Below are 27,127 nucleotides of genomic sequence, written 5' to 3'. Positions count from 1 at the left end.
CTGTGTTTTCAGTAAAGGGTATATAAAATTATGTTACGTTAATATTTAAGGGACTGGCGGGCAAGTACAGGGACGTATGCAGGAGGGTTTCCCTCCCCCCCCCCCGCGAAATCCTAAATTTCCTTTATTTTATTTTATTGTTACCTCCCCCCTCCTCTTAAAAATATCTGCGCCCGTTGTTGAGTGGGTAATACTCTTATTGAGTTCTTTCCGCTCGATTTGAAGTACTGTATAGCTCAACCCTGTCGAAAAAAAAGAATCAAAATTCTTGTCTAAAAAAAATGTTCAAAAGAGGAGACGATATCCAAAGCTGTTCTTGTTTTTTCAGTTGTTAAAGAAATACTCCGTTACCTGTTAAGTTGCGTGTATTAATTGAAATAATTATCAGGCACATACGCTGAGGGATGCTTCTGGTTTGGTTACCCAAAAATCCTAAATTATTATGATTTTTCTAATCAGTTTCTTTATTTTATTATTTATTTTGTAATTTTTTTATTTTATTATTTTGTTTGTCAGATGTTTTTTTGTGTGTTTGTGTGTATCCCAAAATTATTTACCAACCTTGAAATAAATTCCTGCTACTTATGATGCATTGTTTGATTACGAGTTTTTTTTTTTTTTTTTTTTTTACTTCATCTTCATTATATACTAGCAAGTATTTCCGATTCTTACTTTCCAGAGCTCGTAAATTGTCTAATACTGCTGCTTAAACTCAGCACATACTATCGAAAATATATGTATTCGGACTGATTGAAATTCGCACAAATATGATGCATAAAAAAATAAAGTTGTAATGCATATGTGTGCTAAGATTTGAAATTTTCAAGCGCTGGAAGAACACTAGCAGCTGTTTCGTCGATATCTTCTACGACCAAAGTCGGCTTAGCAGCATCTTCGCGTCGGAAACGTGTGACCCATTGAAGCTTTTCAGGAGAGAGACTATCTGGGTTCCATTGACGCTTTTCACGTGGTAGAACATTCTCGTTCCATTGGCGTTTTTTACGCGACTGAACATCTCCATTCCATTGACGTTTTTCGCGTGAGATGTTGTCGCCATTCCATTCACATTTTGCGCGTGGAAGTGTGTTTTCAACCCATTGACGCTTTTCTCGAGAAAGCTGTTCCTCTTGCCATTGACGTTTCTCGCGGGTCAAAGCTACATCATTCCATTGCCGTTTTTCACAGGACTTATGGTCTCTGCGTTTGTATTCTTTCTTTTCTTCAATGCAACACTCCGTTTCCATCTCCTCCTTTTTATCACAATCACAGGTAGAGCGACGCTCACGGGTTTCTTCTTTTTGAATTTCTTCGCTAAGCAAGATGTCTTTTGGGTCAAGAATGGTTTCACGACGCATACGGTTCATGGGGCTGGGCATGCTTCCCAACCGGGACATGGGCCCTCTTTGCATTCCCACGGGTCTCATAATTGGCAATCTCAGCATCTTGACCTGAAATGAATGAAGTTGGTATTATTTATGACTGATTTCTTGTGACCTTTTAAAAACAAAAAAATATTGTAGTTTTCAGCTTTCGAGTGGCATTTTTATTGCAAAAGAATTGGTAAATTTTGATGTTATTTTCTCGTCACTTTTGGTTTATTTTTTGTTGTTGTTTTAGAAATGTACATTACCATACTTTACTCTTGTCTTTCTCGGGAATATCTCTAGTTATGTGAATGATAAGTTTCTTTGATAAACCCCCCCAAAGGAGGTGCCTATCTCAGAATTTTTTCTCAAAACGATCTTGGCCCCATTTGGAACACGATTGTTTTGTGGGATGCCGTTTTGCCATTTCTCTTGTTACTAGAATAGAGCACTAGATTTTAAATATCCGTTCAAGTTAGTTCTTTCTTGATATTATGTGATTACTGGGTTGATCGCGTCACCCTTTGTGAGAGTTGGGAGAAGTATGGCCCCTAAGAGCCCCTTTCCCCGCAGATCTGTTTTTCTTTTTGTATGTGATAAAAGAAAAGAACTATATGAAATAAGTCGTCAAAATTCTCAAATAGTTTTCTCAGAAAAGGAATGTTAAGTCCCTATCTTTTATACTGTCTAAATGGGTTCAGTCAGTATCTTGTTACGAAAGTGTCAGATGTCAGACGTAATTCAATCCGCATAAATTCGAAAATATATTAAACATTCTGCTATTTAACAGAGAAAGAAAAGTATCTTTTGGATTATATTAAATGGTTTCTTACCTACCCTAATTTGTCACGACAATGGTGATTCCAGTTGTGCATTTTTCGTTTCTAATCGACGTAATTTTCGAGAGACTTTTTTTTCCAAAATTCCAGAAAATTTGTTTTCAAAGAGCATTTTACAGTTTAGATTAGTCGAAATAATAATTACCTTTCCCTGAATCAGCTACAAATAGCAACTTTTTCCGCGCTAGAATTCATTTGTAACGCATTTTTAAATTTTGGTTACTATGGGCCGTGGTTCGCTCTTTACGAGGTTGCAGTTATCACTGTAATCATGATAATGATTATAATGATTAAAAAGCCAATATGATAATGATTAAAAAGCCGAGATATATGAATGACATGTTCTCTTGGTTTCAACGTTATACTTGTACTATAAAAGCAAAAAATTTAAATAGGGAGAAATCTGTTGGAAGTTCGAATATCAATTCTTTCCCAAATATTACCTGCTAATACTTTGTCTAATTTTCTTTCGCGAGATAACATCTTATAACTAGTAAAATATATATTTCAAAGAACTGTGTTTTAACCTTCGAATCGATTGGTAAACCCCACATATTGAGTTATGAAGATGAACAATTCAACTCGAGAAATTACAAACGGCATTCATAATTGGCGCTGTAGTGGTGCGTGATTTTGATCTTATCGAAGTGTCACTATAAAGTAGACCGGGAACGTCAAAACTCACCAAGACATCGTAGTTGTAGACATCACTTGGTTAGTGTTGATAATAGCTTTTCAAACCAAGTTCTTGTCATTTATCTTCTTCGCTTCTTTAATACAAATTTGAAGTTAAAATCAATGAAGGACATGTTATCATTCGGAAATCTAGCTTTTTTTATCAACAAGTGTAACTATGATATGGCTCGGGCATTAGTCTTGTGCCATGTGCTATTATTACTAACTGCCATTATTATCCTTTATCCGATTTACATCGGGCTTTTCAGCATCACAAAAGAATTTGTCACAAAGTGTTGCTCGAACATTTAGCTAAATTATTGGTTGTGATGAGCAACCTTCGACTTCGGTAATTTAATCAAGCCTTGTTTGACATTTCTTGTAAAAAAAAAAAAAAAAAAAAAAAAAAAAAAAAAAAAAAAAAAAAAAAAAAAAAAAAAAAAAAGTTTTCGGGCAAATCGAAAAATAGTAGTTTGTTTCATTTCCAGAACGGGAAAAATAGATGAAAATATAAAATTCAGTCAACAAGTTTTCCAAGTTTCTTTTTGTGCTTCGTGTTCTGATGGACATAGATGTTATTTTTTTAGTTATAGAATGGGCTTAATTATGTTGATTGTGGAAAACCGGGAACATCACTTTTTACCCCTATAGATACTAGGTCGTATCACCGAAATTATAGCAAATAGAAATTATCTGATTGTGCCATTGGGCTCGCTATGCCAAGATTGGGGGAGATCCTTAACTCAAGATCGATATTTGGTGCAAAAAGTATTTGGTGTGCTGAGAAGAGCTGAGTGCCTCTCGATCGTCGGTTCTATTTTTGGTTCTGACGACAAACACACAGTACGACCGCAGTAATTTAAAAGGCTTTGTGTGATATCTTTTCTGTGAGAATTGCATCTGCAGTCCATCCCTTTCAACTGGGAAAGCTATATCAATTGGATTCGAGACATATTTATTCAGATACAATAAACAATAAAAACACATGCATCACTATACCCCCCCCCCCCTGCCAAGGCCCAATGGCCAGGAATGAAGGGAGAATGGTATTCTCCTCTTTTTTTATTTGTATTCTCTGATTTATATAGTTCTCAAGTCTTTTCTGAATGCATTTTATCGTGTTTTTTGTTCTCAGAAATAGTTGAGACATGGGGCTTTTTATATCGAAATTGCTTTTACTATATCTTCAATCAAGCAGTTCGTGGTAAAGAGCGACTCGGCTCAATAGTAAACGAAACTCTAAAAAACGGAATTTTGATGCTCAAAGATACATCAAAAGGGTCATATTTTCATGCTGGTTTTAAATATATAAGTTTTATCAAATTTAGTCATTGTCATCAAAAGTTACGAGCCTGAGAAAATTTGCCTTATTTTGTAAAATAGGGGAAAACACCCGCTAAAAGCCCTAGAATCTTAACGAAAATCACACCATCTCATTCAGCATATCAGAGAACCCTGCAGTAAAAATCTCAAGCTCCTATCTACAAAAATGTGGAATTTCATATTTTTTGCCAGAAGACAGATCACGTGTGCGTGTTTATTTCTTTGTTGTTTTTTTTTTCCAGGGGTCATCGTATCGACCAAGTGGTCCTAGAATGTTGCAAGAGGGCTCATTCTAACGGAAATGAAAAGTTCTAGTGCCCTTTTTAAGTGACCAAAAGATTGGAGGGCACCTAGGCCCCCTCCCACGCTCATTTTTCCCAAAGTCAACGGATCAAAATTTTGAGATAGCCATTTTGTTCTGCATAGTCAAAAACCATAATAACTTTGTCTTTGGGGACGACTTACTCCCCCACAGCTCCTGGGGGAGGGGCTGCAAGTTACAAACTTTGACCAGTATTTACATACAGTAATGGTTATTGGGAAGTGTACAGACGTTTTGAGGGGGATTTTTTTGGTTTGGGGGTGGGGTTGAGGGGAGGGAGCAATTTGGGGGGATCTCCCCCCCCCATATACATAATAAAATATAAGAATATAAAAGTTTGTTACGTAAGTTAATTCTTAAGTTATGTATATTTTTTACTAATAAAAATTTTCGTTAAAAATTAGAAGTTCTAGTTGCCTTTTTAAGTAACCGAAAAATTGGAGGGCAACTAGGCCTCCTTCCCCACCCCTTATTTCTCAAAATCGTCTGATCGAAACTAAGAGAAAGCCATTTAGCCGAAAAAAGAATTAATATGCAAATTCCATTTTAATAATTTATCTGCGGAGAGCCAAAATCAAACATGCATTAATTCAAAAACGTTCAGAAATTAAATAAATAAAAAACAGTTTTTTTAACTGAAAGTAAGGAGCGACATTAAAACTTGAAACGAACAGAAATTACTCCGCATATGAAATGGGTTGTCCCCTCGGCATTCCCTCGCTCTTTACGCTAAAGTTTGACTCATTGGCACAGTTCTACTTTTTAAAACAATTAAAAACTTTAGCGTAAAGAGCGAGGGATTACGGAAGGGACAACCCATTTCATATACGGAGTAATTTTTAATCGGTTTAAGTTTGAATGTCGCTCGTTACTTTCAGTTAAAAAACTTAGGTTTTGTTATTTAATATTTATATTTGACTTACTCTTCAAAAACAAGAAAAAAAAACTTTTTCCGTTTTTCTGTTCTCTTGTAAAATTTATGGTGTGTAACATACCGTCTTTTGAATTACTGCATTATGCAAAGGAAAGGACCTTTGCCCGCAACATCTTATATTTGAAGCTTAATCCATTTTTATAGATTCAGGAATTCAAGTGTACCTGGTTGGCTCTCTTTGCAGCAGTTCGCGACTTTCTAGAAAGTCTTATTATTTATTAACCTACTGGGAAAATATTTTCACCGTCAATTTGTTTTATTTTCTGTACTGCATGGTATTTCTCTGAAGCAGCTTTTTAAAATATTTTCTTTAACAGCTCCTTTCCATTCCAGATGCCGTCGACACATAATAGCTGAACACTTCGAAGAAATACGGGAAAGTGTTGATTGTGACAAAATGTGTGACCATTGTCGCTATCCCAAGACAGTTAAGTTGGTTGACATAACGAACTACACTCAAGATCTAGGAAAGGTATTATCCAACGCTAAGGCTGCCCACCAAAATGTTACTGGCCCAAAGTTAGTTGATGCCTGGCTAGGGAAAGGTCAGTCAAATTTGAAAGTCGCTGGTCTCAAAGCACCGCCACTTGAGAGGGAATCTTGCGAAAAAGTTGTATCTTATCTATTATTAGAAGGTTTCCTCAAAGAAGATTTTCTTCCTACACGGTATAAAAAAATTAGTTACGTATTGGCAGGTAAGGAATTGCCTTTTCTATTATTTGTTGGTTTTTCAGCTTTACTGTGGCAATTCAAAAAGCGTTCTGTGACATTGTTTTGGAAATAGTAAGGTTCGTATCTCTTCCCCTCCCCTCCATTCAAGCGAAATAAGTTTCATTGATGACCTCCTTCGTTGTGATAAACTTAAAACAATCAGAAAATAAGATGATTATACAAAACTGTATGAGCTGAGTGTTTTTTATTTATCATAATATCAACAACAATCCAACAAAACCTAATCGAAATTTACAAATAAGACCTGAGTGGGCCATGGACTTTACTTTTAATACCCTTTAGACGGTTTTCAGATGAAATACGATTCTTTTTAATACTTAGCTTTCCAATATAAAGAAAATGCTGTATTCCCTTGAATTAAAATTTTAAATATTCTATATAATTGAGGTAAGCTTCGTTACTTAATGCTCGTTCAGCAAATTATTCTTATAATACACCTATGCTGTATTCGACCCTGTATTATAAGAATAATTTGCTGAACGAGCATTAAGTAACGAAGCTTACCTCAATTATATAGAATATTTAAAATTTTAAATCAAGGGAATACAGCATTGTTGTATTATAAGAATGATTTGCTGAACGAGCATTAAGTAACGAAGCTTAGCTCAATTATATGGAATATTTAAAATTTTAATTCAAGGGAATACAGCATTGCTGTATTATAAAAATAATTTGCTGAACGAGCATTAAGTAACGAAGCTTACCTCAATTATACAGAATATTTAAAAATTTAAATCAAGGGAATACACCATTGTTGTATTATAAGAATAATTTGCTGAACGAGCATTAAGTAACGAAGCTTAGCTCAATCATATAGAATATTTAAAATTTTGATTCAAGGGAATACAGCATTGCTGTATTATAAGAATAAATCATTATTCTTTAAAAATCTTAAAATTGCAAACACAATGTTATCCTCTCTTAAAGGGTCTGAATGGAAGTCTCTTAAAGGGTCTGAATGAAAGTCTTTCACCCAAAAATATGTTTTTGCAATAGTCCTTATGGTTATTCTCTACCCCATTGGGCACATTTACATAATTTGTTTTTAAACAGCTCATGGAAACAATTGTAAGTAAAGAGGAACTCTATCAATAGTAACTGAAACTATAGAAAAAGGGGGAAGCCGGCTCCCTTTCGTGGAAAACTCCCCTCTTGAAAATTTCCACCGCGGAAAATTCTTCCCTGCGGAAAATTCCCCTCGCAGTAAATTCCCACAGGACAATTCCCCCTCATGGAAAATTCCCCTACACCCAAAACTGAGCAGCCACAGAGAAAGTACAAAATAGCTACCTCAAAATATCGATCAGACGTCCTAATGGGTAAAAAAGGACCAGATGTCAAAATTGTTTTAGGACAGAGGCTGGTTGGTCTCCAATCACTTTCGATTTATCTTAAAGGGCTAGAACTCTCGGTTTTCGATCGAGTAAGCATCCTCTGAAGGCTTTATGACCATGAGGGGGAGGTTCAGGATGAGGAAGGGCTAGCCCTTTCCGATCCAGAACAAATTCTTCTAATTTTGGGGATTAATGTTACTTTCTACTTTCATAATAACAGGGTAGGCCAGGAACATTGCCAGAAATCAAGAAGAAAGAAATATCAATTTTTAACTCCACCTTCCGCCCCTTCCTTGGAATTAATTCTGTATATACTTGAAGGCTCAATGAGAGTTATAATGTTTTGGCACTAAAATTCATAGTTTGAAGTACCTGTCCCCCTCCAAAGTTTATATGACCACCCTTCCCATTGAAACTTTATGAATGGGCAACTTTCATAGCTTACAGCCCTTGCCGCTGGGGCTGGAAGGGGTGTTGTCAAGTCTGAAGCATGGTTATTTGGCCTTTGGATTGTTTTGAACAAAATGGCTATCTCAAAATTTTATCCAGAGATGTTTGGAAAAAATGGGGGGAAATAATCCAAGGGGAATTTTCCGGCTGAGGGGAACGCCTAGACCTGAAAAGGGGATTTTACAAGGAAAAACTCTCTGCTTTTCGTTTTAATTTACTAATTTTTTAGTAATTTTGTAATTTTAGTAATTTTTTGTAATTTTAGTTTACTGAAATTCACTAATTTTCAGTAAATTGTTCAGTTTAAATGGAGCACACTCAGTCGTGTATATTTTATAGGGTAGTTAGATTTAAATCCCGTCCCCCTTACTCAAACGAAATAAATTTTATCGATGGGATAATATCTTACCTTATTTGGCTCCTTAGTGGAATAAATGAAGAATTTGATCTATTTTATAAATGCTCTTCTCTTGCTTGCAAAATTTTATGAAAATTGATAGGTTTTGATATCAGACTTGTTTGGCTCATATCTTGTCAAACAACTGCTTTTTAAAAACAGCCAAAAACCCTGAAATTCTTTAAACTCTTTCTGCTCTACTGTTATACCGCAGACAAGCAGCGAAAAATCAAAGTAGTTTATGTACGGTACATATTTCATGGTCTGAATTATGCGCAAGGCAGGCTCTAGTTTCACCAGCGAACAAAACATAAGGTTTGTTTTTGTTGCTAAGATATTGCTTGACTGATATAAAAACCTTTCTAACCTAGCTAACTTTTTTTTTCCAAAGTGTTGAGATCTTAGATCTCACTGCTTTTAGACTTAAATTTAAATTTCCATACCCAATAGGACACTAAACGGAGTAGCCTAAATGCTATTCTCATCAAAGTTCAAAGACCTCTGATTGGAGAAGAATCAAGAAAAAACGACCTGAGAACTCCTCTGATAAAAGATCAGAGTCCTTAGATTTTCTTTGAAATACTAGTGGTATTGACAATAATAGAACTATTACTAGTAGCAGCAGTAATCTTAACATGTTGCCTTGGTCAGTGGAACATCCCCTCATCAAGTCCCGGAAATTTCAACTAAATACAATTAGCCGTTGCTATGATATTGTCGATATGCCCTTTTGATTACTTGTATATTCATATACATCCTGAAGTAGTGGCAACAGTAGTGTTGTACTAGCAGTATTGATAGTAGTAGTAGCATGTACATGTTCATTTTTTACATTTATGTTGGTCATGTACATGTTGGTCAGTTGAACAATCCCCTTATGAAGCTCCGGAAGTTTCATCGTGATACGGTAAGCCGTTACAAAAGTAGTACTGGTACGCTCATATCACCAATCTGTATGCACATAGTAGGTTTTGATTTGATTCAACTTTCCCCCTTCGTGTTTTCTCAGATGTTAATTTCAATATCTCTAGCCTTGGTAATTCTCGTTACAGAGGCAGTAATTCTAGTGGTAGTAGTAGTAGGTTCTAGGTGTTTAACCTTCCTTTGAAAGTGGAAAAAATCCCTGCAGAAAATACCTCCCCTCTGAAAAATACACACACCCCGCCCCCGCTGAAAACAGAGTTTTCAGCGGGTTTTAGCATATCTATTTTTGTTTATGTTCCATGCGAACTTCTGCAATTTTTAGCAGTAGCGAGCGCCAAATTGAAAAAAAAAAAGGAAAAAAAATGTAGGAAAAAAACCATCAATATTAAGCTAAAAACATATGGTACCAAGAGGTTCAAAAAGGTTTAGCTTTCCTTTGAAAGCATAGTTGGCTTTGGAAACCAACAAATTTTTATTATTTAAGTTTCTATGGACGAAAACGTTGTCAAATTCTACGAGATAGTTTTTTTGTCTTCCAAGTACAAAACTACCACAAATCACCATTAATAAATAAATGAAACCCAAAACGAATAGAAATTACGATAGATAACCTAGTCAAACTAAAAACAAGCAATTATTAAAGGGAGTAGGGCTGACATCCCCCATGTCTTCTCAAGACCAGAACATAATTTGTACGTACTAAAAAAAGCAAGCAGCCGTGGACTGCCAGTTTGAAATATGTTTTCTGATATTTATTCCTTAAAGTCTTGACACTTCTTAATTTATTAAAGTCAAAAAAGTGAAAACATTTTAAGTTTTTTTTTCTTTTCAGTAAAGTGAAAAATTATGTTCTGATCTTGAGAAGGCGGGGGGGGGGGGAAATTATTTGTATTTATTTCTTCTCATTTTTGACTTAACGGAACTCTTTACTTTTCTTTGACAAACTTGTTTTGTGGAAAATTTTTTAAATTAATTTCTGTTCGTTTTTGTTGACATTGTCTTTTCCATGGAAAAAAATTATATATTTTTTTCTATTAGATTCCATATTTTTTTTGTTTTGGAGTTTATTTGACTTTATTTCTGCTCATTTTTGGTGTAATAGAGCTCTTTACTTTTCTTTAAAAAACTTGTCTTGTGGATAAAGTTTTTTTTAAATTAATTTTTACAAAAAAAAACCTTACATGAAAGTCGTTAATAATTTTTTTCAAGGGATATGATTTTGAAAGATTCCAGGTCCCCTGGTCTTCATCTGCCATATTATTACCTTGAGAAGACGGTATCACAAGGGTGCAACAACAAAAGAAAAAACGAAAAACAAAAAACGCGCTTCCTTGATCTTTCTTTCGGCAAAAAAAAAAATCCATATTTTTTGGAATATTGGAATATTTAAATATTCCATATTTTTGAATATGAGAGCTGGAAACTTTTACAAGAAGGTTCTCGGATACACCGCATTTGATGATGATATTTTTATTAAGATTCTTTTACTTTTAAGGTGTATTTTTTTTCCTTTTTTTCAAAAATGACACAAATTTTCTCCTAGCTTTTGATGGGTAACACTAAAGTTAATGAATCTTAAATATTTGAAATCAGCATAATAAGCCAAATCTTTTGGTATATCTATTAATATCAAAATTCCGTTTTTTAGAGTTTCGGTTACTATTGAGCCATGTCGCTCCTTACTTACAGTTCGTTACCACGAACTGTTTCATGGACAAATTACAAAACTTAAAAAAGCACTTCAACTTCTACAATGGGGCTCTCTGTTTTTTTTTGTGGTTAGGGAAGGAGGGAGATACCTCAAAGGGTGTATTTTGATGCCAAAACATCCCAGCTCTCATTGAATTATCACATAAACGCAGAACTAGTTCTAAGGGAGAGACGAGGGGAGGATGAGGTCGAAATTGATGTTTAATCCTACAGACCCGTGACTATAATTTTTTTCTGGAGGGGATTTGTTCTGGAGAGGGGGGGGGGGGGTAAAAGAGACTTTAAAAAAACATGGAAAATGTGAAATTGATATCTACTCCATTATTATTTCTGGGAATATTTCTGGTCTATGCTATTATTATCAAAGTAAAAAGTAACATTAAATCCCAAAATGAGCACAATTTATTCCGTATAGGAGGGGGAATATCCCTTCATCATCCACACCTCCACCTCATAGTCGCAGAAATTTCGGAGTTCGCTCAATAGATCAGAAATTGGGAGTTATAGTCCTTTTTTCAAATCCTAAAGGATTAGAGACCAACTAGCCGTGTGGGGATGGTATTCTCTGGGGGGGGGGGGGGTTCTGCAGGGGGTTAGCCACCATAGTAGCAGCACTGGTAGCAGTTGCAGTGGTAATTGTCTCAGTAGTAGTATTAGCGTGCAAATATTGCCTTTTTTGGTCAATTAATCATCTCACTTATCATTTCCTGAAATTTCTAAATCAATATACTCAGTCATTTTTGAGGTACAGCTTTCTGACAACCCGCATGCACATAACGTGTTTTGATTTAGTTTAGACTCCTCTCGACATTCTCTAAAAAGCTTAAAAAAATGCCCTTCGTCTTTCTGGAAACTGAAGGTTAAACATAACCTCCTTCCTCAGTGACATATACTATCTCTAAACAATGGACGAATTGACTAACTTACAGCTCTTGCCCTGAGGGGTGTGAGGGGGGGGATGGTGGTTTCGATATCCCCATTGATATAATCACTGGACCTTTCAACTATGCTGAACAAAACAGCTCTCTCGAAATTTTGATTTGGTGTGTATTAGGAAATAATGGGTTTGGGGGAGGGGGTCTGGCTCCCCTCCAGTCACTTTGACTCTTAAAAAGGGTACTAGAACTATTAATTTTAATAAAACTCCTTATGCCCTTGGGAGGTAGCTTACCACCTTTCGCTCGGGCTCTGGGGACTGTGTCAACCCTGAAGGCATTGTTATATGGTCTTTGGACTATTTTAAATAGAGTGGTTTCTCAAAATTTCGATCGAATGCAGTTGGGGAGAAGAGGTTGTATTGGGAGCCTGTTACCCTCCATTGACTTTTGACTGTTAAAAGGGAACTAGAATTTTCAATTCCCAATCAAATGAGCCCCCTCCAAAATTTGTAGGACGACCATAAAAACATGTATGCCCCGGGGCATAAATTACAACCCTTGTCTCCAGGCTCTGGAGGGTTTGTGGCATCCCCGGAGGTATTGTTATATGATCCTTGGACTATTTTGAACAAAATGGGTGTCTAAAAATTTTGATCAGATGCATTTGAGGAAATGAGGACGTAGTGGGGCTAGTTGCCGTCCCATCACTTGATTCTTAAAAAGGACATAAGAACGCCCCATTTCCAATTGAATGCGCCCTCTTCAAAGTTATACGACCACACCTTCCATAAAAACCTTATATATTAACAATATGCAACTAGCATAATTAAAAGCCCTTGCCCTGAAGGATTTAAGGGGGGCTGACTTTCCCAAAGACATAATTACTGGATCTTTCAACTACGCTGAGCATAATGGTTTATCTCAAAATTTTGATTGTATGTTTTGTGAAATGATGGGCGTGGGGGGGGGGTGCTTGTTGCCCACAAATTACTTTTGTCTCAGGGCATTAGAACTTTAAGTTTCTCATTCAAATGAGCTGCTTTCGAAGTTTCTACGACTACCCCTTCTATACGAAGTGCCTTGGTAAAAAAAAAACATAATACGCTCATCGCTCTTTACTAGGTAGCATTACTGCGATGTCTATTATTGTTCATTTCATTTGACTGTAAAGGTGCAGAGGTTCTGTCCAGTAGAAGCACGATGAAAAAACAAGTATTTATCTCTGTATATCCTAGTTCTATTGGTCTGCACCACAGCCCCTTTAGTCATTGTTCTCAACCAGAATCCCAGTATTAGTTTGAAATAAAGTTCAAATTAACACATTTGAATTTTAATTTCATTAGCCCTAGCTGCAAAAATGTGACTACACTTGTGTAATGAAAATATCTAGGTATCGCTGCATTCTCACATTACCTGACCACTTCAATTCTAAGACTTGTGACTTAATTCTTATCTTGGATGCAAATCAATCACGATCAATCTAGTTGTTTTTCGTCTAGTTCTTCATATGATGACATATGTCTAAAAATACACAAGGTGAAAAGGGCATTGCGTCGAGGTATAGACACTCGCTCTCGCGTAACTAACTGCATAAGAATTTCTACAAGGTTTATTGGCAAATATTTCAATCTTTCGAATGGAATCAGAGGCAACGCTATAGCGTTGTCTTCCGAATGGAATCTGAGGCAACGCTATAGCGTTACCTATAGTAAAGGTCATACGGCTCCAATATTTTTTGTTTGTTTTTTCCCAGAAGCACTTAATATGGAAGGGGTTGTCGTATAAACTTCGGAGGGGCTCATTCGATTGGAAATCGAAAATTCTAGTGCCCTTTTTAAGAGTTAAAAGTGATCGGAGGGCAACTAGGCCCCGCCCCACGCTCTTTTTTCCCAAATGCATCCGATAAAACTTTTGAGATAGCCATTTTGTTTAAAATAGTTCAGAGATAATATTAAAAAAACTCCCATATCGACACAACCCTCCAGGGTCTGGAAGTAGGCGTTGTAAATATGCCCTGGGGGCATAATAACGCAAATATTTTTCTTCCATAAAAACCTTATAGGCCTATGACCCCGCGGCATAAGTTACAACCCTTCCCTGGGCTCTGGGGGGTATGTTGACAACGGAGATTTTGTTGTCTGATCATTGGACTGTTTCAAACAAACTGGCTATCTCAAAACTTTCATTGGATACATTTGGAGAAAAGAGGGTGTGTGTTTAGGGGGGATAGGTACCTTCTGTTAACTTTTGACTCATAAAAAGGTAACTAGAACTTTGGATTTCCACTCAAATGACCCGCCTTGGAAATTAATACAACCACCCTTACATCAAAACCTTAAGCGTCTCCGGGGCATAATTTAAAAAACTTGCCCCGGGACTCGTGGGTGGGGTGTCGACCCCTGAATTTTTGTTATCTGAATGTTTCTTGGAGCAATTCAACGTTTTAAATAATTTTTACCTCCAAGAGTTTTATTGCTTTTATACCACGCTCTGATTCATCTATATATTTCGTATGGCTGCATTTTATGGGCAAGCAATTTTTTATGTGAATTTTAAACGTGTTCCGATTCTTCAAAATAAAACAATGCGTCAAATTGGTGGATATGTTGAAGGTGAACACAGCACCACAGCTTGCTTCATAATAGTCAGAGCGCCAGATTCTGTATCTCGCTTATTTCGATTAGTACCCATGCCGGAAGGTACAAAAATGTTAAGGGTGGATCCCATGGTAGTCGACCATGCTGAAAACGAATATCGTAGGGCGCATGTTCGCCGTTGGGGTGTTTCTGAGATATAGGCCAAAAACACCAAATTTGGCCTATAATGGAATTCGATGATTCTAATTTTTTTTACAGATAAGATTGGTCAAATCCAGCGTACTCTTACATCAATAGAAAGAAGAGACTTGGGGCTACACGAATATGATTTTTGTTTGTAAAAAAAAAAATTAAAAATAGTACACTTTTTACTGCAGTTTTAAAAAAGTCAGATTTTTGTCAACAAAGTTCTAACAGAAAAGCTAAAAACTCGAAATTTTTTCAAGATAAAGTATTTTTTTTATTAAAAAAGAAAGCCCTTTTAATTCCGAACACATTGAGCTAAGAAACAATGTTTAAGTTATTATATCGGGGGGGTCTGCAACTTTTTAGCAAGTGTACCCGATAATATGAATTTTGTTTAGTAGCCTGCTACCTAGTGGGAAGTTGACTGATAAGCTAAGCAGAAGAAATTGATCAGCAGAAGATGAAAAAGAAATGTGAGTCTGCTAGGCCAAGATAAAACAAAACAGTTACTTCAGGTTGATTCAACATGTGATTCTGACGCAAATACTGATTTGCTGATGGATGATAATGAAGAATATGACACAAATTTGGAAGATCAAAAAATAATTTTTAAAGAAATAGAAATTTTAAAAGCACTTTTGGTGTTGTAAAGTTGGCTGGGAAAATGAGTGTAAATTTTTTTTTTGCAGAAATAAGAGACTTAATGAAAGTAATTTACAAATTTAAATATCACAAGAAACTAGGTCATACTGACTAATATAGATTTATAAGGAATGATAAAAAGGCATGTTTCATTGATCAATCAGATTTATTATTAGAACTTCCAGTTCTAGTGAAAATGCTTGTCAAATGGAGCATCTGTGATTTGAAATTGATTTGTCAATATTTAATCTAATATCTTGCTTTTCCTTCATGAAGCACCAAACAACCATGCAACAGTCAAAAAATATCTGCGAACATTCACGGCGATAAGTAAAGCAGTCGGATGTGACGATACGGTGGTCACGCAAGGTCTCTAAAAGTAAATACCCAGATGACTTCAAAAACGTAATCCTACGGATGGGAGGCTTCCACCACCTGCTCAACTAACTCAAGGCAGTTGGTAAGATAATGGACAGCTCCGGACTCAAAGAGATTATAGTGCAGGCAAAGCTACTGCTACCTGGTACTTGCGAAAATGTATTTCAAGGGAAAGGCTGCTACCAAGATATCAATGCCTACTGCATACTGTACGAGGTTTTGCTAGCCCTCTACTGGGAGTCCTTGGAAGAGTATTACTCCGAAGCACAAGAAGACTTATCCCGTCTGGACCAGCTGAGTGGTGCCATTGAGTTATTCAGTACTTCATTGGCAAACAGTGCTAACACGCGAATTGCACTTCAGAAGGCAAGCAATACCTTAATCACTTTTCCTCCCATAATGAATGCCTTCTAAACCCTTCGAAATGCGTCACCCACGTTTGCTTTCTGGCGGTAGTTCTTGGAAATACTTGAAATAGCGATGCAATTCAATCATGTTGAACGAGACTGTGACTGGGAGTCTCATTTGACAGCAACTGCTCGGATATTGCCATACTTGGTGGTGGCTGACCATCCTCAGTATACAAGATGTCTCATACAGTACCTATATGACATGCGAAGCTTACCACAAACCTTTCCTGATGTACAGAGAAGGCTCATGAAAGAATACTTCGTAGTGAAGAGAACGCACACCAGGTTTACGGCCACCTGTTCCGATCAGATACTGGAATGTACAGTGAACAAGAATGCAAAGACGACGGCCGGAATAATAGGAGAACAAATGGATGAGATACAGACTGAAGCTTGGATTCTTACCTTACTGATTTCCGCTGTCATCAGCAATGGTTTCCTGCAAGTAGTCAACGTATCCACAGAGACATTGAAATATCACGAAGAAAATCAGTCGACGACGACGCGATCACAACTTTCACGAGATAGAGTTCGAGACATTTTCACTACATGTGGCTATCCGTTCAGCAGAGTGGACATCGACCTGGAGAATATTGTGACGTTGAAAGTTGCGGAGGATGAGAAGATTGTTTCTGATATTACTTGCGTAGCCACAAAAGGAAAAGAGGTGGTTGAGGACTTTCTGTGCAACAAGAAAGACGATGTGAAAAAGGTTGTACTCCGAACTTTCCCTTCAGAGAGAAAAACTCAGAAAGTGAAAGGTGTCCTTAAAACCGATCTCTGAGCTCTGAAGTAACAGCCTTAAAGAGAATCATTGCTGCTCAGTTGAGCTACGGCGAAGAAAAGGAGGAAGCCTTTGTAAAGATCCACACAAAAGAGATTGTTCCTTTCCCTCCATCCATTTTTGAACATCTTCCGCAACAATCAACCAAGACATCCTCTGGCTGAAAAATGAGGGCGGGGAACAAAGCTGTGCTGTTGAACTGGCTAAGAAAAAAAGAAGGACTTTCAGCTTGGCCGGCCGCTGTGAAATCCAAAGAAACAACATCAGCTACAGTACACATCATTGACCTAATGTCCAAGATAAGGTAATATCGGCCTGCTAGGTTTGAAACAGTTAAATCCTTCGCGGAAAAATTGTTTCTTTCATTGCTGAATTATCTTCCAGTGGGTATTCCTGAAGTCCACATTGTCGCACATCGGTACAACGGGCTGTTTAGGAAGCTCACGGACACTGGAGAGTTGCAAGCTCAAGCTCGTACTTGCAAGCTCAGCGTCTAAAAGCCGGCTCCTCGATATTTTGTATGAAACCTGGGAGCAGATGAGTGATCAGCTTCCGAACGCACTCAACCTTTTTCTCTCAGGTGGGTTCAAGGAGAGATTCAAAGTGTCTCTGGTCAAGCGTGGCTGCTGTCCAACTTTACCAGAACACTGTTACTACGAGGAATGATTGTCCTCCAGCCACGAAGAGGCTTACCAACGCCTTATGACACATGCCAAGTACGCTAGCTGTTACGCTTGTAGCATCGTAGCATCGTTGTGCATGCCAACGACACAGACGTGGCAGTAGCCTGTGTTCATTTTTTTGAAGAGCTTCAAGCTGAAGGACTGAGCGAACTTTTCTTGAAGTTCCCGACTTACATTATCCCAGTACACGAGCCGGCGGATGGAGTCCACTTGTCCAAAGAGGAGCAGATTATGTTACCGTTTGTACACTGTCTGCCAGGTTGTGACACACCGAACTTTTTCTTCGGCGTCAAGAAATCTTCTTTCTTAAACACCGCGGTGTCTCCAACTTTTGCCTCAAAAATGGTGTCCGTGACGGAGCAGATCAAGGATGCAGAAGGGAAGCTTTCAGTCGACGCGTTTAGAGAACTTTACGACCTATCGAAATTCCTGGTCATTGTAAACAATACGGTAAACAGGCCGGATTCAATTCACTGGCCAGTGTAAGGGGTTACATTCGGTGCTAGAAACAAGATGTGAAAAGACTTCCACCTTCTTACGACACCTTCGAGCCATGCATACGAAGACCCATATTCGCTACATGGATAATCTTGTCGTCAGTTCAGGCTCGGCTGAGCATTCCAGATCGACTTCTCCTTGGATGAAAGATGGCTGAAGGGGGAGTAGATGTGGTCGTCTCAAACTGTAAAGAAGCATCAAGCCTGGAATCTTACTGCAGATGTAAAAGTGGAAAATGCAGGAAAGACTGTAGCTGCTCAAAAATGAAAGGATGCTTATTCTTTCATGAGCCTTCTCTGTACATCAGGAAAGGTTTGTGGTAAGCTTCGCATGTCATATAGGTACTGTATGAGACATCTTGTATACTGAGGATGGTCAGCCACCACCAAGTATGGCAATATCCGAGCAGTTGCTGTCAAATGAGACTCCCAGTCACAGTCTCGTTCAACATGATTGAATTGCATCGCTATTTCAAGTATTTCCAAGAACTACCGCCAGAAAGCAAACGTGGGTGACGCATTTCGAAGGGTTTAGAAGGCATTCATTATGGGAGGAAAAGTGATTAAGGTATTGCTTGCCTTCTGAAGTGCAATTCGCGTGTTAGCACTGTTTGCCAATGAAGTACTGATTAACTCAATGGCACCACTCAGCTGGTCCAGACGGGATAAGTCTTCTTGTGCTTCGGAGTAATACTCTTCCAAGGACTCCCAGTAGAGGGCTAGCAAAACCTCGTACAGTATGCAGTAGGCATTGATATCTTGGTAGCAGCCTTTCCCTTGAAATACATTTTCGCAAGTACCAGGTAGCAGTAGCTTTGCCTGCACTATAATCTCTTTGAGTCCGGAGCTGTCCATTATCTTACCAACTGCCTTGAGTTAGTTGAGCAGGTGGTGGAAGCCTCCCATCCGTAGGATTACGTTTTTGAAGTCATCTGGGTATTTACTTTTAGAGACCTTGCGTGACCACCGTATCGTCACATCCGACTGCTTTACTTATCGCCGTGAATGTTCGCAGATATTTTTTGACTGTTGCATGGTTGTTTGGTGCTTCATGAAGGAAAAGCAAGATATTAGATTAAATATTGACAAATCAATTTCAAATCACAGATGCTCCATTTGACAAGCATTTTCACTAGAACTGGAAGTTCTAATAATAAATCTGATTGATCAATGAAACATGCCTTTTTATCATTCCTTATAAATCTATATTAGTCAGTATGACCTAGTTTCTTGTGATATTTAAATTTGTAAATTACTTTCATTAAGTCTCTTATTTCTGCAAAAAAAAAATTTACACTCATTTTCCCAGCCAACTTTACAACACCAAAAGTGCTTTTAAAATTTCTATTTCTTTAAAAATTATTTTTTGATCTTCCAAATTTGTGTCATATTCTTCATTATCATCCATCAGCAAATCAGTATTTGCGTCAGAATCACATGTTGAATCAACCTGAAGTAACTGTTTTGTTTTATCTTGGCCTAGCAGACTCACATTTCTTTTTCATCTTCTGCTGATCAATTTCTTCTGCTTAGCTTATCAGTCAACTTCCCACTAGGTAGCAGGCTACTAAACAAAATTCATATTATCGGGTACACTTGCTAAAAAGTTGCAGACCCCCCCGATATAATAACTTAAACATTGTTTCTTAGCTCAATGTGTTCGGAATTAAAAGGGCTTTCTTTTTTAATAAAAAGATACTTTATCTTGAAAAAATTTCGAGTTTTTAGCTTTTCTGTTAGAACTTTGTTGACAAAAATCTGACTTTTTTAAAACTGCAGTAAAAAGTGTACTATTTTTAATTTTTTTTTTTACAAACAAAAATCATATTCGTGTAGCCCCAAGTCTCTTCTTTCTATTGATGTAAGAGTACGCTGGATTTGACCAATCTTATCTGTAAAAAAAATTAGAATCATCGAATTCCATTATAGGCCAAATTTGGTGTTTTTGGCCTATATCTCAGAAACACCCCAACGGCGAACATGCGCCCTACGATATTCGTTTTCAGCATGGTCGACTACCATGGGATCCACCCTTAACATTTTTGTACCTTCCGGCATGGGTACTAATCGAAATAAGCGAGATACAGAATCTGGCGCTCTGACTATTATGAAGCAAGCTGTGGTGCTGTGTTCACCTTCAACATATCCACCAATTTGACGCATTGTTTTATTTTGAAGAATCGGAACACGTTTAAAATTCACATAAAAAATTGCTTGCCCATAAAATGCAGCCATACGAAATATATAGATGAATCAGAGCGTGGTATAAAAGCAATAAAACTCTTGGAGGTAAAAATTATTTAAAACGTTGAATTGCTCCAAGAAACATTCAGATAACAAAAATTCAGGGGTCGACACCCCACCCACGAGTCCCGGGGCAAGTTTTTTAAATTATGCCCCGGAGACGCTTAAGGTTTTGATGTAAGGGTGGTTGTATTAATTTCCAAGGCGGGTCATTTGAGTGGAAATCCAAAGTTCTAGTTACCTTTTTATTAGTCAAAAGTTAACAGAAGGTACCTATCCCCCCTAAACACACACCCTCTTTTCTCCAAATGTATCCAATGAAAGTTTTGAGATAGCCAGTTTGTTTGAAACAGTCCAATGATCAGACAACAAAATCTCCGTTGTCAACATACCCCCCAGAGCCCAGGGAAGGGTTGTAACTTATGCCGCGGGGTCATAGGCCTATAAGGTTTTTATGGAAGAAAAATATTTGCGTTATTATGCCCCCAGGGCATATTTACAACGCCTACTTCCAGACCCTGGAGGGTTGTGTCGATATGGGAGTTTTTTTAATATTATCTCTGAACTATTTTAAACAAAATGGCTATCTCAAAAGTTTTATCGGATGCATTTGGGAAAAAAGAGCGTGGGGCGGGGCCTAGTTGCCCTCCGATCACTTTTAACTCTTAAAAAGGGCACTAGAATTTTCGATTTCCAATCGAATGAGCCCCTCCGAAGTTTATACGACAACCCCTTCCATATTAAGTGCTTCTGGGAAAAAACAAACAAAAAATATTGGAGCCGTATGACCTTTACTATAGGTAACGCTATAGCGTTGCTTCAGATTCCATTCGGAAGACAACGCTATAGCGTTGCCCCTGATTCCATTCGAAAGATTGAAATATTTGCCAATAAACCTTGTAGAAATTCTTATGCAGTTAGTTACGCGAGAGCGAGTGTCTATACCTCGACGCAATGCCCTTTTCACCTTGTGTATTTTTAGACATATGTCATCATATGAAGAACTAGACGAAAAACAACTAGATTGATCGTGATTGATTTGCATCCAAGATAAGAATTAAGTCACAAGTCTTAGAATTGAAGTGGTCAGGTAATGTGAGAATGCAGCGATACCTAGATATTTTCATTACACAAGTGTAGTCACATTTTTGCAGCTAGGGCTAATGAAATTAAAATTCAAATGTGTTAATTTGAACTTTATTTCAAACTAATACTGGGATTCTGGTTGAGAACAATGACTAAAGGGGCTGTGGTGCAGACCAATAGAACTAGGATATACAGAGATAAATACTTGTTTTTTCATCGTGCTTCTACTGGACAGAACCTCTGCACCTTTACAGTCAAATGAAATGAACAATAATAGACATCGCAGTAATGCTACCTAGTAAAGAGCGATGAGCGTATTATGTTTTTTTTTTACCAAGGCACTTCGTATAGAAGGGGTAGTCGTAGAAACTTCGAAAGCAGCTCATTTGAATGAGAAACTTAAAGTTCTAATGCCCTGAGACAAAAGTAATTTGTGGGCAACAAGCACCCCCCCCCCCCCCACGCCCATCATTTCACAAAACATACAATCAAAATTTTGAGATAAACCATTATGCTCAGCGTAGTTGAAAGATCCAGTAATTATGTCTTTGGGAAAGTCAGCCCCCCTTAAATCCTTCAGGGCAAGGGCTTTTAATTTTTTTAATTAATGCATGTTTTGATATTGGCTCACCGCACATGAACAATACAAACAAATTTATATATATATATATTTTTTTTGGCTAAATGGCTTTCTCAGTTTTGATCGGACGATTTAGATAAAAAAAAAAGGGTGGGCAAGGAGACCTAGTTGCCCTCCAATTTTTGGTCTGTTAAAAATGCGACTAGATTTGTTGATTTTTTTACGAACGTTTTTGTTAGTAATAAACATACGCACCTTACGAATTAACTTACGTAACGAACTTCTATGACTGTATATTTTTATTACGAATATGAGGGGGTTTACCCCTCGTCAATACCTCGTTCTTTACACTAAAGCTTGAATTTTGTCCCAAATCTTTAAGAATGACCCCTGAAACACAAAGGCCTTAGAATAAATAGTTGAAATTATTAAAAATACTTTAGCGTAAAGAGCAAGGTATTGTGGAGGAGACGAACCCCCTTATATACGTAATATTTTATGTTCGTCTTAAGTTTTAATGCTGCTCCATACTTGCAGTTAAAAAAAAATTGACTTATTTTCTCATTAAAAAAAAAATAATTCTAGAAAATCCTGCGCCCCCTTCATGGAAATTCTCTTCCCTCATGAACATTCCTCCATGGAAAAATCCTCCTACGTAACCTTCTCCCCGCAACCCACCCCCACATCCCAACGCGAAAAAGTCCCCCTCAAAACGTCCGTACACTTCATAATTAACAATTACTATGTGTAAACAACGGTCAAAGTTTGTAACTTGCAGCCCCTCCCCCGGGGACTGGGGGGATTAAGTCATGCCCAAAGACATAGTTATTAGGTTTTCGACTAAGCTGAACAATATGGCTATCTAAAAATTTTGATCCGGTGACTTTGGGGGGAAATGTGCGTTGGAGGGGGCCTAGGTGCCTTCCAATATTTTCGATCACTTAAAAAGGACACTAGAAGTTTCAATTTCCGTCAGAATGAGCCCTCTCGCGACATTCTAGGATAACTGGGTCGATACGATCAACCCTGAAAAAAAAAAAATCTGTCTTCTGGCAAAAAATACAAAATTCCGCGTTTTTGTTGATAGAAGCTTGAAACTTCTGCAGTAGGGTTCTCTGATACGCTGAATCTGATGGTGTGATTTTCGTTAATATTCTATGACTTTTAGTGTGTGTTTCCCCCTATTTTTTAAAATAAAAAATTTCTCAGGCTCGTAACTTTTGATGAGTACTAAACTTCATGAAACTTATATATTGAAAATCAGCATTAAAATGCGATTCTTTCGATGTAACTATTGGTATCGAAACTCCGTTTTTAGAGTTTTGGTTACTATCGAGCCGGGTCGCTCCTTACTACAGTTCGCTACCACAAACTGTTTGATTCCCGACAGTTTTTTAGAGCACGGGGGGGGGGGTAAGTCATTTGATTGGAAACTAAAAGTTCTAGTTCCCTTTTTAAGAGTCAAAAGAGATTAGAGGGCAACTAGCTCCCCCCCCCTACACACACGTGTCTCTTTTTCCCCAAACCTATCCGATTAGCTTAGAGATAGCCTTGTTTTTAAAATAGTTCAAAGATCATATAACGAAAACTGATTGAAAATTAAAAGTTCTAGTTCACTTTTTAAGAGCAAAAAAAGATCAGAGGGCAAAAAGCCCCCCTCCCCCGCCCTTCCTCCTAAATACATCCCATTAAAACTTTGAGATAGCCATTTTGTTAAAAATAATTCAAAAATCAGACACGAAAATTCCGGTTTCAATACAACACCCAAAGCCCGGGGGCAGGCATTGTAAGTTATCCCCTACGGGCATATATGGTTCTTAAGGAACGGGTGCTGGTAAACCAAAGATGGTTCATTCGATTGGAAATTGAAAGTTGTAGCTAACATCTTAAAGTCCAAAGAGAACGGAGGGTAACTAGCCCCCCCCCCAATGCTCTTTTTCCCCTAACCCATCCGATACAAATTTTGAGATGGGAATTTTTTACAAATAATTCATAGGTCATAAAACAAAACTCTGGTGTCGACGCAACCCCCTAGGACCTGAGGGCATGCGTTGTAAGTCATGCCCTGGGGGCATATATGGTTCTTGTGGAAAGGATGCCCCGTATAAACTTCAAAGAGGGTTCATTTGATTGGAAACTGAAAGTTTTAGTTCAATCTTTAGGAGTCAAAAGAGACCAGAGGGTAACTAGTCCACCTACCACTCCCTTTTCCCCTAAACCCATCCGATGCAAATTTTGAGATAGCCATTTAAAAAAGAAAAAATACGTCAAACAGTTCTGTTCAGTTCACTTTATTTATAAATCCGATAAATTTAACTAATATGCAATTATCCACCCCAAGAAAGATAAAAAAAAACACTTGCGACTGGGTGGCTACATAAAACTAATTTTTTAAGCAACAATTCACTACAAAAAAAAGAAAAAAAAAGAAAAAAGAAGCAACCAATCTCTCATCAACTCATCAATAGTAATAACCAATCTCATAATAATAAACAGAAAAGAGAGAAAAAAGAAAAGAAAAGAAATAAATAATAAAAGAACTATGAACCTTTGCTTAGCAAATACTTTTTCAGTTTATTTTTAAATAGCCCCAGGTGCTCAGCCACCCAAATGCACTCTGGAACGGAGTTCCATTCATTAGGCCCTGAATATCTAGTAGGAAAGCTGGCCCTGGTTCCACTTCTGTGTGGGACGACGAAATTATTAGCGGGACACGTTTCATAATGATGCAAAGATCTATTTTCACTAAAGTAATCACGAAAAAACTCTGGACTTACATTTTTTCGACATTGATAAGTAAAGACTCCAACTTGGTACTCCCATAGCTGTCCTACATTCAGCACTTGCAACTTAATAGTCAGAGCGCCAGATTCTGTATCGTGCACCCACCCATGCTGGAAGGTACAAAAATGCTGAGGACGGATCTTAGGGTAGTCGACCATGCTGAAAACGAATATCGTAGGGCGCATGTTCGCCGTTGGGGCGTTTCTGAGATATAGGCCAAAAACGCCAAATTTAGCTTAGAACTAAGTGTGACGATTCAAGATTTTTTTGCGACTTATTGGGTTGAGGAATCTGGCGTAATGCTATATCAATCGAAAGAAGAGATCTAGATCTATAAGAATATGATTTTTAAATTGAAAAAAAAACACTATTTTTTTCTCTATTTACTGCAGTTTCAAAATAAGTGCTGTAAAATTCACCAAAGAAAGGCTAAAAACTCGAAATTTCTTCAAGATAACAAATTTTTTTTTCATATTCGAAAAGAAAGTGCATTCAATTCCGTACAATTTGAGTTAAAACATATAAACTATTTTTATTTTTAAAAGGTCATTGATTTTTTTGTAGTGTCACTGAAATGATCACTAGCGGTATCGTGAAAAGGGACATATTTTTTTTTCTTCAAAGGGGTAGGAGTACTTCAAACTTCATAACTGTTTACAATTTTTAACTTTTACTTAAAAATAAAAATAGGTTTAAAAAAATGTTGACTGAAAAAAGGTTTTTTTTTTGTTTTTTTTCGAATGGACGAATGTGTTTTCTGGTGTACTAAGGCGTCTGCAATTACCTTTTTGGGACGTGATTTGCCAGTAATGCGACTGCGCTATTTACTACATAAAAGAATTCTGCTCCACAGATGGATTCAGTTGGCGCATTGGAGGTGTCTTACTCGGCCTTCCCGTAAAATTGGGTAATAGTAACTGATTAGGGACCTGTTCTAATTAAAAGTAAAAGGTATCAAATAGAATTTTCACAAACATTCCTCATTTTCTTCTTCCGAGAATTCAGATGCGGCAGGAGCTTATGCTCCTGCCGCGGAACGAGGAGGGCATGCAGGGAGTCTAACCTTGCCGCATCTGAATTCTCGGAAGAAGAAAATGAGGAATGTTTGTGAAAATTCTATTTGATACCTTTTACTTTTAATTAGAACAGGTCCCTAATCAGTTACTATTACCCAATTTTACGGGAAGGCCGAGTAAGACACCTCCAATGCGCCAACTGAATCCATCTGTGGAGCAGAATTCTTTTATGTAGTAAATAGCGCAGTCGCATTACTGGCAAATCACGTCCCAAAAAGGTAATTGCAGACGCCTTAGTACACCAGAAAACACATTCGTCCATTCGAAAAAAAACAAAAAAAAAACCTTTTTTCAGTCAACATTTTTTTAAACCTATTTTTATTTTTAAGTAAAAGTTAAAAATTGTAAACAGTTATGAAGTTTGAAGTACTCCTACCCCTTTGAAGAAAAAAAAATATGTCCCTTTTCACGATACCGCTAGTGATCATTTCAGTGACACTACAAAAAAATCAATGACCTTTTAAAAATAAAAATAGTTTATATGTTTTAACTCAAATTGTACGGAATTGAATGCACTTTCTTTTCGAATATGAAAAAAAAATTTGTTATCTTGAAGAAATTTCGAGTTTTTAGCCTTTCTTTGGTGAATTTTACAGCACTTATTTTGAAACTGCAGTAAATAGAGAAAAAAATAGTGTTTTTTTTTCAATTTAAAAATCATATTCTTATAGATCTAGATCTCTTCTTTCGATTGATATAGCATTACGCCAGATTCCTCAACCCAATAAGTCGCAAAAAAATCTTGAATCGTCACACTTAGTTCTAAGCTAAATTTGGCGTTTTTGGCCTATATCTCAGAAACGCCCCAACGGCGAACATGCGCCCTACGATATTCGTTTTCAGCATGGTCGACTACCCTAAGATCCGTCCTCAGCATTTTTGTACCTTCCAGCATGGGTGGGTGCACGATACAGAATCTGGCGCTCTGACTATTAAGTTGCAAGTGCTGAATGTAGGACAGCTATGGGAGTACCAAGTTGGAGTCTTTACTTATCAATGTCGAAAAAATGTAAGTCCAGAGTTTTTTCGTGATTACTTTAGTGAAAATAGATCTTTGCATCATTACGAAACGTGTCCCGCTAATAATTTCGTCGTCCCACACAGAAGTGGAACCAGGGCCAGCTTTCCTACTAGATATTCAAAGCCTAATGAATGGAACTCCGTTCCAGAGTGCATTTGGGTGGCTGAGCACCTGGGGCTATTTAAAAATAAACTGAAAAATTATTTGCTAAGCAAAGGTTCATAGTTCTTTTATTATTTATTTCTTTTCTTTTCTTTTTTCTCTCTTTTCTGTTTAT

The 27,127-nt window shown here is 37.3% G+C and overlaps 2 protein-coding genes across 3 annotated transcripts in view; one reads left to right on the top strand and one right to left on the bottom strand.

The window, feature by feature from the left end:
• LOC136026161 (ATP-dependent DNA helicase Q1-like) overlaps positions 1–27,127 on the top strand; it is a 103,896-nt gene that overhangs the window by 63,610 nt on the left and 13,159 nt on the right. For both annotated transcript variants that reach the window (XM_065702467.1, XM_065702466.1), the window contains exon 11: positions 5,791–6,152. In XM_065702467.1, the coding sequence (XP_065558539.1) occupies positions 5,791–6,152 (362 nt within the window). The remainder of the gene's footprint in view (positions 1–5,790; positions 6,153–27,127) is intronic.
• LOC136026163 (prothoracicostatic peptides-like) lies at positions 723–13,368 on the bottom strand. The gene is made up of 2 exons (XM_065702474.1): positions 13,296–13,368; positions 723–1,448 (listed from the first exon to the last, which is right to left on the bottom strand). The coding sequence occupies exon 2, from the start codon at positions 1,440–1,442 to the stop codon at positions 807–809; it is 636 nt and encodes a 211-aa protein (XP_065558546.1). The 5' UTR covers positions 1,443–1,448; positions 13,296–13,368; the 3' UTR covers positions 723–806.

This window comes from Artemia franciscana, chromosome 4 (assembly GCF_032884065.1).
Source record: "Artemia franciscana chromosome 4, ASM3288406v1, whole genome shotgun sequence".
In the NCBI taxonomy this organism is placed as follows: Eukaryota; Metazoa; Arthropoda; class Branchiopoda; order Anostraca; family Artemiidae; genus Artemia; species Artemia franciscana.
This window is presented reverse-complemented; position numbering and strand designations above follow the sequence as displayed.

Coding starts and splice junctions, on each gene's coding strand:
- LOC136026163 (XM_065702474.1), bottom strand. CDS start 1,442: ATGCTGAGATTGCCAATTATGAGACCCGTGGGAATGCAAAGAGGGCCC.